Source organism: Pseudorasbora parva, chromosome 20 (assembly GCF_024679245.1).
Source record: "Pseudorasbora parva isolate DD20220531a chromosome 20, ASM2467924v1, whole genome shotgun sequence".
NCBI lineage: Eukaryota > Metazoa > Chordata > Actinopteri > Cypriniformes > Gobionidae > Pseudorasbora > Pseudorasbora parva.
In genome coordinates, this window is record NC_090191.1 from 8,992,611 (window position 1) to 9,005,677 (window position 13,067).

Genomic DNA, 13,067 nt, shown 5'->3' on the forward strand with positions numbered 1-13,067 from the left:
AACCTAAACATGGTTTATGACGATATCTGTGTCCTCACACTAAAACACACTAAATGGTGTTTTTTTTAAATTCAAAAAATGCCAAAAGTGTTATGTGATCGGTAGGTTTAGGGGTAGGGGGTAGATTATACAGTTTGTACATTAGAAAAAACATTATCCCTGGAGAGTAACCATACACCACATATCCAAGTGTGTGTGTGTGCGTGTGAGAGAGATTGTGTGTAAGTTAAGGTAAAGAAAAAATATTAAACATATATTCTGTATTGCTTGTAATTGGGATGAAGTAAACATCTGTTGAGTATTTTAACATAACATTTTAGATTGAGTTGAATTAAAAACCCAAAAATGCAGCGGGTCCACCAGACCCACGAACACTGGCTGAGTAACAAAAATATGAACACCACACAAGGGTTAATCAGTTTTGTTCCTAAGTTATTTTAATTTCAAAGTAATCAAATAACACAACTTTGTTGTAACTGCAGTTATCATTAATTCCAATGCAAAACTCCCATAGCAACTCTGATCGGCATCCATTTTATCTCACAGACTAACTGTCAAAAAAGGAGTTTTTTGTGTTGTGCCGATTTGGTTGTATGTGCGAATGCGATTGCCTGTGCAGTTGTTGTCAGTGCACTGCACAGGTGCTCGAAGCTGTTGGGTATATTCAATCCTAAAAAAGCGCCGACAGCAGGAAGAATATCAGGTACTGGTCCGGGAGCTGCGTCTGGATGGTTCACGAAGCAGTAATGAACGCAGTTGGCAAGATGGACATGTATATGAATTTCTTTGAATTTCTCTTGAATTTCAATTCTGCTTCCTTTAATTCAAATTCGATTTGTAATTCTAAATCCTGTTTTGACATCAAATTCATTGAAATTTGGGAGTCATTCTCAATTCAATTCTGAATTGTGCACAAGCCTGCTCTATACTAAGTCTGTGTCCGATTTCCTTGTTTTATTTCGGTCACTCTTTGCTTAAAGTGCACTCAACTGCCATGAACTATAGGGATAAGTTCATCAGGTCATTAGCAAATAACAAATAAATAAGAGAATACTGGAGAAAAGCAACGCAGGTGTTTTCAAATGTGAGTATTACAAACCATAACCTTGGGCCCCTTGTTTTAAAAATGCATTTCTTGAGCTACTATAGAGTTAATTGTTGAAGATGTAAAGACAACAGACAGTATAGTATAGTTGTGATTACTGTAAAAACATGTATTATTGTGTATAGCTAACAGGGGAACTTCAGTGACACGCACATCTCTAAAGTGGATTTACACACATTCGAAAACATATACATCTTATACTACAGAAATGGATTAACCCCTTTAAGGTACTACTCAACCACTTGGTAGACCACACTTCAAGCCTAACTCAACCTGAATGAGCCATTTCTATTGTTTGGTGTAGTTGTGCAATGCTAAAAAAATCCACTAGATGACACTGTGTCTTTGAGCAGCATGCCTTTTCAGTGTTTCTTTTAACAGCACGTGACACAGCGAAAATTAGCTCTACGGATATCTGCGGGACTTTTAAAGGTAAGGCTATTTTGTTGACATATTGGGTGCGTCGGAAACCTGGAAAATGCTGCCTTCGGAGGACACATTTGAAGGCAGGAAGGCATCAAGCAATGTCCGAATCTAATGTTAGCTTCACTTCCTGTCTCCTGATACCTTCATCTGATCGATTTTTGAAGGCAGCATACATGCATACTTGGCTGCCTTTGATATCCCACAATCCTGTGCTTTCCATTCAGTGACAGTTGAGCTGGGGGGGAAAAGATGGCGTCCGAAAGTTGCGTTTGCTGGTCAGTTTGTGTGTAAATGTTTTTTTTATGAATATTTTTCACTTCTGATGTCATTTCTAGCGCGAAATGACTAATGTAGTAATTAAATGTGTTTAGTTCTCACTAGGGCTGGGACAACGCGTCGACGTCATCGATGACGTCGACGCAAAAAATACGTCGACGCAAAATATGCGCGTCGATTCGTCAGACCCAAAACAAAGATGGTGGCGCCGGAGAATAGCACTACGAGTGGAACAGACTTTCAGAAGTGCAAGGCGGCACGGACGCGTTCCTCTAAAGTATGGGAATTCTTTAATTTAAAAGGAAACAATTCCGTGAAATGTCGTCTTTGCAAAATGGAGATGGCTTTCCATTCTAGCACCACGGCAATGCACCAGCACCTGAAGAGGCGCCACCCAGGAGCAGCTGCAGATGACAGAGCACCGTAAGTTTTTTTTTCAACTCCCCACTTTGCACTCTCGATGTTGGAGTAGGCTATAATACGTTGTTGACACCCAAGTTAAAGTTTTAAGCTATCTTTTCTGTGTAATCAATTACTATATCGTGTATTAAATGTGTGAAATGACACGCTTAAGTAACCTAAGTCAAAAAACTTATAATGTTATGGCCCGCGTCCGACAGAGCTGTAACCGAATCCGACCCGAATAGGCATGAAGATAACGTATATGTCAGAGACAGTTCAAATCCCTTTTCTGCTAGTACTAAGCAATGACACATGTACGTTTGTTTGTGGGGAATACGTGCTTTTATTAGGCAAATGTAGGAAGGAAGGCATTCGGAAATGTCAACAGAATGCGCGCATGAGTGCATGGAGCAACTAGCGCTCTTAACACAGGCGCGCATGCATGTGTTTCGTTGTCACGGCTACATAAACAAATAGGACGACAGATGTTGTGGTACTATTTTATGTATTTTAATCACAAAAACGAACGTTTGCATCAAGTAAAAACATCAGGCACATTGGCAACCTATTAAATTTAAAATGTTCATTGACTTATCGCGCTGATGTGACTCCAGTCGGGTATCCATCCTCTAAGTGAGCACAGTTTCTTTCATCCCAGGACTATTACGGTTTTAAACAGAATATTGGCGCCCGCAATGCTCCCTACATGTAACTGTGTTCACTGTCATTCCTTGACTGCCCAAGTGACGTTTATGTAATCAATGGGCATAGCCTGTAGGCTGAGGTGGATGCATAGACAAATCATATATTGTGTTTCTTTGTTTGGTTTATTATATTTATTTTAATGCGTATGTGTACTTTATGTTTTCAGGGATGAGAAAAATAGTGTGGAAAATTACTTTCACAAGAAAAATACAACCCCCTGCACCCCCCAGGAGGCTGCCATACTTACTGAGAGCATCTTAACAATGATTGTTAAAGACATGAGGCCGATTTCTGTGGTTGAGGGCCAGGGATTCAAAGAAATGCTGACCACCTTTAAATCAGGTTACACTCTGCCCTCTAGGCGCCATTTCACAACTATGATGGAGAGCAAGTACGAAACTTCAGTGGAGAAACTTAAAGAAAAACTTAAAAGGGCCACATCCAAAATCTCCCTTAGCACTAGGGATGGGTACCGAAAACCGGTATTAAACGGGCCCCGGGGGTGAATTTTGAAAGACCGTTGTATCGATTAGCTCGGACGTTATCGGTTCTGCTGTCGGTACTTTTGAAAATACACGTGACCTGAGAGAGAGAGAAAGAGAGAGACCACGAGCAACGACAGAGGAAAGAACTAAACAGTCAAACATAGCCTGGTTACACTTTAGATCTGTGATAGTCTGATTTTATTTTAGATTTTGGCTTCCAAAGATTATAATTAATATTTATGTCTAGCGCAACTTATGTAGGCTAATTCCCTTTGCAGCAGTAGCCCACGCTGTCATTTCTCCATAAAACTCAAACGCAATGACAGAATCAGCACGATCAGGGATTGTTGTAAAATACAGTCTAGCTACTGTTGGTAAATTGTGGGGTGCGTTTTAATAATAAAAAGAGCGATTAAGCACAAAAATGTGCGCAAGAGGATGTTCCCAAGTCGGCGCGCGCCCACCGAAACAGCCCGCAACGAGACGAGCAAATTACACTTTCGGTTTCACACTCGCGTCTAAACGATCAAATGTACACAAACATCTATGTCAAAATCCCGGCTTGGAGAGTCTCTTAAACACAACAGTTTAACAGTTTTAGTTTGTGTCTAAAATGGACATAGTTATTATGGATATAGTCAGGAGAAAGTGTAGTGTATCTGCCTATTATCAGTCGCCTAGAGCTGCACATTTGTCTTAAAGAGGCAGTGGTGTTAATAAACATGCTGATGAATTACTACGAATTAAACAACCAAATGCAAAGAGAAAATCACTCACAGCTCTTGAATTAATAACTTCAGCTTTATTATGCATTATTTTGGCTATTTATGATAAACTATGCAGTGTTATTTTACTAGAATTCTTCCTGAAATTAAAGCACTGTATAGGCCTATATAATGTGTATTTTTGTTAATTGTGTGTGTGTGTGTGTGTGTATATATATAATCTCAAAAAGTACCGATAAGAATACCATTAAAGTACCGGACCGATAAGCAGTATCGGTAAGAGTAGTAATACCGTTAAAATCTTAACGATACCCATCCCTACTTAGCACTGATGCCTGGACAAGTCTGGTCACAGAAGCCTACTTAGGGGTAACATGTCATTTTATTGATGACAGTTGGGATCTTGTCTCCTACAATTTGACAACACTGCCACTTGAAGAACGCCACACAGCAGAAAACATTGCCTCCTGGCTGGAGAATGTGGCAGAAAAATTTGACATTTCTTTTGAGAATGTCCTTGCTATTGTCCATGACAATGCACGTAATATGGTGGCAGCTCTCAGAATCTTGGAAGAGAGATTTGGGGTGGTATCCCATCGGTGTGCTGGGCATACACTACAACTGGTAGTCAACCACGCAATGGACAACCCTGTGATAAACAAAGCACTCTCAGCTACGCGGTGCCTTGTAAAACACATAAAGAAAAGTGAGCCAGCTACCACTAAGCTGAAGCTAAAACAAAAACAGATGGGAACAGTTGAACATAAACTGATACACGATGTAGCAGTCCGTTGGAACAGTTCATACCATATGATTGAACGTCTTTTAGAGCAGCAATGGCCAGTGGTTGCGACGCTATCAGATCCAGAAATCACACAGCGCGGAAAGCACCATCTTGATCTGAAAAATGATCAATGGATTCTTCTGGAGGAACTGAAAGAAGTGCTCCAGCCCTATGAACAAGCCACGGTTTTCCTTAGTGGTCAATCTTATGTCACAGCCTCTGTTCTCCCCCCCCTGCTGAAGGGTCTCCTGAAATCCACCCGAAATAAATCATTTGATTCTGCTGCCATGACCTTTTTTCAGACCAAAGCAGAAGAGGAGATATTGTCACGGTGGCGGGAGGTGTTTGTATTTCAAGAGGATGGGAAAAATGTGTCTCTCATTGCTGCTGCACTTGATCCTCGTTTTCGGAAATTGAAGTTCCTTCCAGCAGATGATGCACTTAAACTACAAGTACAAATACAGACCGTTGCTCTTGATATCACAAGGAAGCAGAGATTGTTAAAGGCAACTGTGGGGCAGGAAGCCTCAGCAAGCTCCCCAACAAAGAAGAGGTCTTGGGGTGTGATGGGTGATGGGGACCGTGAGGCAGTCAGGAAAGAGGTGCTTTTGTATTTTGGGGAAAACCCTATCCCAAGGGAGAACAACCCCCTTACATGGTGGAAGGATAACGCCATAAGGTTCCCCACCCTGGCTGCACTAGCCAAATCATATTTGTCTATACCTGCCACATCAACGCCATCTGAGAGGCTTTTCTCAGCTGCTGGGAACATTGTTACTAAAAAAAGGGCAAGCCTGACTCCTGAGCATGTTGAAATGCTCACATTCCTCCACTCCAATATATAACTTTTTGTCTTGAATGACAGACACAAACACTGACTGACACACACACACACACACACACACACAGACAGACAGACACAGACACCCACACACACTGACTGACAGACACAGACACAGACACACGCACAGTATTCTTAAGATGAAAAGATAGTCTATTTTTCAGAAGGCCAATGTTCAACTATTTTCTAAAACGGAATGTTTATTTTCATTATTTATTTTTTGTTGGAAAAGCACTATCTGTATTAAAGCCCCCAAGTTTACAATGGTTACTGTATATTCTTGCAATAACTCTAAGAAAGGGGTGGCTGGGTGACCTTTTTTATTTTTTGCATTATTTTGGTCTTGTACACTCTTACTTGAATTGAATTTTATTTTTGAATTTTGAGTTTAAGAAAAATGTGAGTCGCAGAGTGTACTACATTTTTATTTTTATGTGAATGAAGAACTTAAAAGATGCACTTTTTTCAGTAAGCTAGGAATGTTTTTTCAACATAAATGTTCAATTATGTTGGTTCAGGAGGGATGCCATGACAGGCTGCTAGCTCCCACTTTTTTCAGTAAGCTAGGCCAATGTGTTTTCAGGGCTTCAGGTTTTATTGAATGCTACCTCTGACTAAGAATGTAAAAGACTATTAGTTTGCACTTGTTTAGTCTTTTATTTTTTCATTTTAAGAGCAATAAACATATATTGCAAATGTTAATAAGGAATTCATGTTTTTTTCCATTCAGATATGTAAATCAACATGTATAAATTGCTATTATTAGGCAATAAATGGGGAGATAATCGAGAATCGAATCGAAATCGAATCGGTCAGGAAAAATTAATCGTTAGATTAATCGATGCATCGAAAAAATAATCGCTAGATTAATCGTTTAAAAAATAATCGTTTATCCCAGCCCTAGTTCTCACCAAAGCTCTCTCTATTTTGCTGTAAATCATTAAAATATTACACTGCCTTAGAAGTCTGTCTGAAATTAGTTTTGTGAGGTGCCTTCATGCACAAAAACACTGCCTTACAAGCCATTGTCTGATAAGGCAGCGAGGCAACGAGTCAGCTGGCTAGGTTTTCGGACGCAGCCATTATCTTTTCAGAGGAGTTGTTCAACAGAATTATGTAAATTAATTATTCAAAAATGAATCTATAATGGTCAAATAATTTTTTCGAAACATGCTCTACCAAACAGTTGAGTTGTCATTTTATGGTAGAGAAGCTAGCTAATGTTGGTAAAATTAGTTAATGTTGGTAAAATGAGATATTTACAATGAACAAAAGTCTGTAACGGCTCTGTCTCTCTCTGCCAGTATATTGCGAAAAAGCCAGACAAGTGGGGCTTTAAACTGTTCTGCCGGGCCAGCTCATCTGGCTTCACCAGTTTGGACTTGGTTCAGAACCTGCAAGAGAACCTGGGCATCAGGTGCATTGGCACGACCAAACCGCATGGGTGGAGCAGCCTTAAAGACGGACAAAGAGCTGATGAAGGAAGGACGTGGAGCTTTTGACTTTATTTCTGCTGAAGGGCTGCTCGCAGTGAAATGGTTCGATAATAAATGTGTGAGCCTTCTTAGTAGTGCCTATGGGATAACACCTCTTTCCTCTGTCAAACGGTGGAGCAAAGAGGCCAAAGCAAAGGTTGCTGTCCCGTGGCCATCACTCATCCCTGCCTACTATCAGCATTTGGGAGACATTGATCTATCTGACATGCTGGTACACATGTATAAGTCCCTGGGAAATCCAGGTGATGGTACCTTCCCCTTTTTGGATTCATCCTAGACCTCTGGATCTGAAATGCCTTGCTTGTCTACAAGCGGGACTGCAAACTCTGGAAAGAAGCTCTGCTGCCTCTCAAAATGTCGCTTCTTGCAGTCGCACACACTTTGGCTCAAGTCAATAAGCCAGCATCCAAAGTTGGCTGACCTTCATCATCCTCTCCACCACAAATGTCATCAAACAAAAAGTCCAATAGCCCAATACCCTCTCACCCACAACCAGCTAGTAGCGTCGCTACTTGTAGCTCGCTACTGCCCAACACTGGACTCTTGATGTCTGTGCATTTGCTGCAGAGCTTTTGTGGTGGATCAGGGCCGGCAAGACAGGGTGACGGTGGCGTTAAAGCAAAAAAACTAAAAAATATAAAGTAAGATTATTTTGTTACTTCTAATACAGAAATCAAATGACAGTGTGGTGTTAAAATGACTGCTTTTGTATTATATTTTTGATTTTTATAGAATCTGAAATGCCTGCAGATTGGTGTCAGCACTGAGGACGGGGAGCTACAGCAGCTCCTGGAAGTGGTACAGTGCCAAGGATGAGACCCTCCATCACTCCACCTGCCCTTGTTTCCCCATCTAGACCAGAGGTTACTGTGGCCTCTTCCTCCTCAGCAACGACAGAGCCAGCGAGAGGAAGAAAAAGGACAAAAGCGATCACAGATTTGATTAGAGAGATGGAGGTGATGGAAGCGGCGAAAGAGCGGGAAGCGACTGAGAGAAATGTAGAAGGAAGAACGGAGAGATTGAGAGAGAGGAGAGACAACAATGTGAAGCAAGAGAGAGAGAAAGAGAGAAGAGTGATGGCACCAGGAAGTGTTAGAGAGGAAAGGAATACAAAGGAAAGAGATAACAGATTCCTTCGTCTTCTGGAAGTAATTGCCACAAAATAAGATGTAACAAAATAAATAAATACCTAGGCACTCACAGTACATTATGTACATTTGGTGATACTTTGAAATAATGATATCAGTCATTAGTTAATTTTAATATTTATAAAGAGATGAATATTGTGTTAATGACTGGTGTAATGTACACAAAAAACAAACACTTTAAAACATATTTTGTTTTATATGATCTGGCTTCTAGAGCACATACAGGGATATTCAAGAGAGATCGTGGAGGGGTACTGCCCTGTAGGGTTCAGTTCCAGCACACCTGTCTGTAATTTGAGTAATTAGTTATTCATTGGTTTGATGGGATTTTTCATATAGCACTTATGCTCACTTGGAAGATGCAGTGATATGATTAAATACCGCCCCCTAGTGGGGAGCGGGGGAGAAATAAAAAGTGTTTGTTGACCTCTGTCTGTCTTGCTTCAGCATAAAAAGAACGCTAAAGAGCCATCTTAACACAACAGGAGACTCTTAAAAGGACAAATAAAAGAAAAATAATACAAAAATGGAAGGAAAGCCTCATCTTCGTTTATTTGCAATAAGAGACATAACAGTGAAGAGATAAAATATGATTATGAGGCACGTGCCATGCTGTTCTTGCTGTGGGCAGGAACTGTGCAAGGTAGAATATTCCGTGTATCGTGGAGTATTCATATATTACCGATATCATCCAGTTGCTTCAGCTTTGTTTCCATCTTCCAGTTTGTCCATGAGCCGTCGTCCCTGTCGTGTTTTACAGGAGTTCAACATTGAAATGTAGTTGTTGTAAACTCCACCTGTTTGGCCCAAGGAAGGAATCCAACAGCTGGTCGAAGGAATCCTGCGTGTTCGTCTTTTCGGGCGCTTCTATAAAGGACACTGTAATTTATTAAAGTGTGAAGATCCAATTTTAAATCTGACTCCATGTTTTAATTTAATCTGACTCTAATTGTATGTAGTTTCCTTGAGTTTGTTACATTTATAAATTACGGCTGATCGTATGATTAGTTGTGATTTAATTTAGATCTTTGATCTCTCTGAGTATCTCTACTTCTCACTATCTTCGTTCATCAAGGGACCCGATATCTCTTAGAGATATGTTTCGCGAATTACATTCTCAAACACAGACGAGCCGGTTCTGATATTAGTCAGAGGATTGCAGAGTGAATATTTTACCTTTAAGTGGTTGCGCCTGCTTACTCATCTTAAAGCGTAATGGGAATAATAATCACAGGGACTACAACTTGCTAATACAGTGATAGTCAGAAATCAGATTATCGCTAATGTGGTGCTCCATGCTCCCTCCATTGCGTCCTGCTGTTTGATCTATCGCCGAGACAACGTTTGCGGAAATACCAGACTCCGTTTTGATCGTACTAAAAGAAGCGGCCTTAGAATAATACAAGATTAATCAAAGTAAATGTTTATTTAGCCAGGCAAAATCATCAAAATATAGTCAAATTAAAAGACAATGATACACAACTGATCAGCATACAATGTTACTCAAGTATAAAATAGTATATACATAGTTTCAAAGAGTCATCATTTACCTGGCTTCTAGAAACACACGGGAACAGTGTGGGAAGTTCTGATTACAGATGCTTCCTTGAGCGGTTTGCTCCTTTCCCTTAAATACTCCACCAGATCAAAGAACAATAAACATTTAGCACCCAAATATTTATGCAGATCTTGGTTCTTTTCTCAGACCCAAATGGTCCCACCTATCCTGGAGGCCTGACAGCAAATGTTTATCAAAAGATCTTTATGAGCATCTCCTACACCAGAGGAACAAACCCGCTTGTCCTTCTTTTACGACCTGTTTTTCTAGAGCTGGAATGTCACCAGTTCCCCTGATGTGAGAATGAAACCTGTTTACCAATCACACCAAAAGTCTTTGTATTGACCATACAGAAACAGCTTGTGGCAGTATCTGTGATATTTGCATGTGACCCAGAGGGTGAGAGGGTCATACCTCGGCAGGGGTGAGGAAATAGGATTGGGCCAGATGCAGTCTTGTTTACTCTTGCATTCAGATAGTGAAGTTTTATTGTCTTTATTGTCTTTATTGCAGCTTTAATCCCTTTAGTTTGTTCTCAGGTGAAATCCATTCTTACATTGTCATTTTGACAGTCTCATTGTTAATTGTTAAGGTGAATGGATCAGTGTGTACTTGTGGAGACCTATACAGTTCATTATTTCATTTAATAACTTGTGTGCAGCACAACAATATTTATGTTTGAACCCCCTTAGGGTCAAGGACCGTAGATCAGCTTATCGACCCTTATCTGGACAAATTCAGTATCATTAGAAACATTAAAGACTCCGATAGAAGCTCATTAAAGCTTCAATATTTAAACACTTTTGAACATTAAAAAGTTTATTAGTGCTCATCCATGCACTAAACTCATCCGTTAGGGCTCCAAGTCCAAGAGTGTGCATATTTGGACAAATATTGACTTATCATGTGTTTGCCAAATATTTTGTCATACAGAATCACATTCCTATTAATTTCTCACTGAATTATCTGATCTGAAGAGCTGAACTTATGATCTCAGAGCTTTCTCATCCACTGTTGAGCTGCAGATGTGAAACAAGATCGAAGCGATAAACACACGATTACGATGGAATGTTTTGTGTGTATTTTGCATGCACTTTGGGGTATTTTTATATGAATAAAGAATGTGTCCAGTAACATGCTAAGCAGGTTGTTACGAACTCCCCTGTAGAACTCCAGGGTAAAGAAGAAAGAACAGAATTATAAATAAATGCTTAGTTCAGAACCCCCGTCTCCCGTCCCAGCACTGATTTAACACCAACACAATAAACCAAGCCAAAAAGATTTATTTAAAGAACATAGGAAAACAATAATAAAGACCAAAGATCTTATTTAGGGGCTTTTCTTCAGGAGAGGGTGTATGCTAAAAATAACCAAAACCAATCTAACTATTTTTAACCAACAAAATATCCTATACACAAAATAATGATGTTAACAAATAACATATATCTAAACCTAACTTCCTCTCTCAACATAAACAGTAGAAAACGATATACAAAATAAATGGCACCCAAGTCCCTACAGCCTCCTTAACTTAAACTAGAAACATATTTAAGTGATGGTGAAACAAAACAAATGTAACTTGCCCTGCACTCAGGGACTAAAAGGAACAGGAAAAGAATCCTAATATAATCAGAATTACTATACACTCATCTCAAACACTAGTGAGATCTCTTACATTGAACATCACTAACAATGCAGAAACCAGAGCTTAAAGTCTGCAACAGGAGACAGGGATTCTTCGCAAGAGAGACGGAGGATAAAAACCTCCTGCCTCTGGTGTATTGCAGAGCTGGACATCTTTATATAGCAGATCACAGGGTTGTAGGAGCAAATCAGCAACGGGAGACACTCAGGGCACTGATTAACAACAGGTGTCGCTACTCATCCTAAGAGAGCAGAGGGGGAGAAAAGAAAAGACAACAGGCCCCCACCTTTACAAGAATACGTACAATTACGTAACACGGGTGTAGTGATTATCTCCCAATAAAATGCTAAATATGACATATTACCATCATCATTGAACATCATTGAAACCCACATTATATGGCAATTGGAAGTAAATAAACACTTGCTGGCTGTTTAAAGGGAGTTTGGAGTTAAAGCTTAATATTAATCTTTTATTTTGTGTTATGTAGGTTGATGCTAACTGTAGCTCTATTGCACCCGTCACGCCAGGAGCTATATTTTATTTCACATAAGGTACCAAAAGCATGCTTTTTTTTGTTTGTCTGTTTGCTAGAAAGACTTCAGGTAATATGTTTTACTGTGAAGTGGGATGAATGTGGATAGGCTATGAATAGCCTGAATATGCTATAATGGATATAATACAAAAAAAATAACTACTATAAAAGAATTAAGGATTAAGTCATTCGTGGCAGACATGTGAAATGTTAATTGAGTGAAAACAATAGAGAATTGAGCCGTTAGAAGACTGCAAGTATGTGTTTTACAGGGCAAAAATATATTGGTGTCTCTAACGTTCTCTAAAACGTTAGACATGCCTTGCAAGATGCTTCATAAAATGCATAATTTTCAAGGATAGTTATCCTAAAATTTGAAATGAAGCATGACCACACTTGTGGCTTCACTTTAGTTGTTATACTAAATTCACATAATGTTTTTACACATTTAAAAACGTATATATTCCATGTATACCTTAATATTTTTATTTTAGTTGTAATGTTTGAGCCTATATCTCCATATTAATAACTGTTGGAGTAATTGAACTGTAAAACGAAGTGTTGGCTTTCTAGATATATGTTAGTTATGTTTTTCTATTCAGAATGACTTATGAGCAGCAGCCTTTTCATTTTGGGTATGTCATTTACCCAAAGCCTATGAAAACAAATATAGTGAACATCTATACTGGCAATGCTAAACATTAAATGCAAAAAGGACATTAACAGAAACACAAAAGGACAGACTATACACACGCATTTATTTATAAGGAAATAATAATTATATTATTATTTTTATATTACTTTTTATTTTTTATTTCAAAAGTCGCATTACATTTACTGCTTTCATAAAAATTCAAATGTAGTGTTTCAGGCTGATTCCTAACCGCCAATAAAGGCATATTTAATGTAGCAAAATGTATATTTCTTTCAGAATTA

The 13,067-nt window shown here is 39.2% G+C and overlaps 1 protein-coding gene across 1 annotated transcript; it reads left to right on the forward strand.

Annotated features, from left to right (window-relative positions):
• The first annotated feature begins 2,006 nt into the window (after positions 1-2,006).
• Positions 2,007-8,191, forward strand: LOC137049053 (E3 SUMO-protein ligase ZBED1-like). The gene is made up of 7 exons (XM_067427445.1): positions 2,007-2,230; positions 3,081-3,305; positions 4,520-5,696; positions 7,054-7,166; positions 7,813-7,846; positions 7,978-8,043; positions 8,102-8,191. The coding sequence occupies exons 1-7, from the start codon at positions 2,007-2,009 to the stop codon at positions 8,189-8,191; spliced, it is 1,929 nt and encodes a 642-aa protein (XP_067283546.1).
• The last annotated feature ends 4,876 nt before the right edge of the window (positions 8,192-13,067 follow it).

What these genes read in the sequence shown, in the direction of transcription:
- LOC137049053 (XM_067427445.1), top strand. Translation starts at nt 2,007, where the DNA reads ATGGTGGCGCCGGAGAATAGCACTACGAGTGGAACAGACTTTCAGAAG. An exon ending in ACAACTATGATGGAGAGCAA is followed by an intron (nt 3,306 to 4,519) that starts GTACGAAACTTC and finishes TATTGATGACAG; the next exon opens with TTGGGATCTTGTCTCCTACA. An exon ending in ACATTGTTACTAAAAAAAGG is followed by an intron (nt 5,697 to 7,053) that starts GCAAGCCTGACT and finishes TCTCTCTGCCAG; the next exon opens with TATATTGCGAAAAAGCCAGA.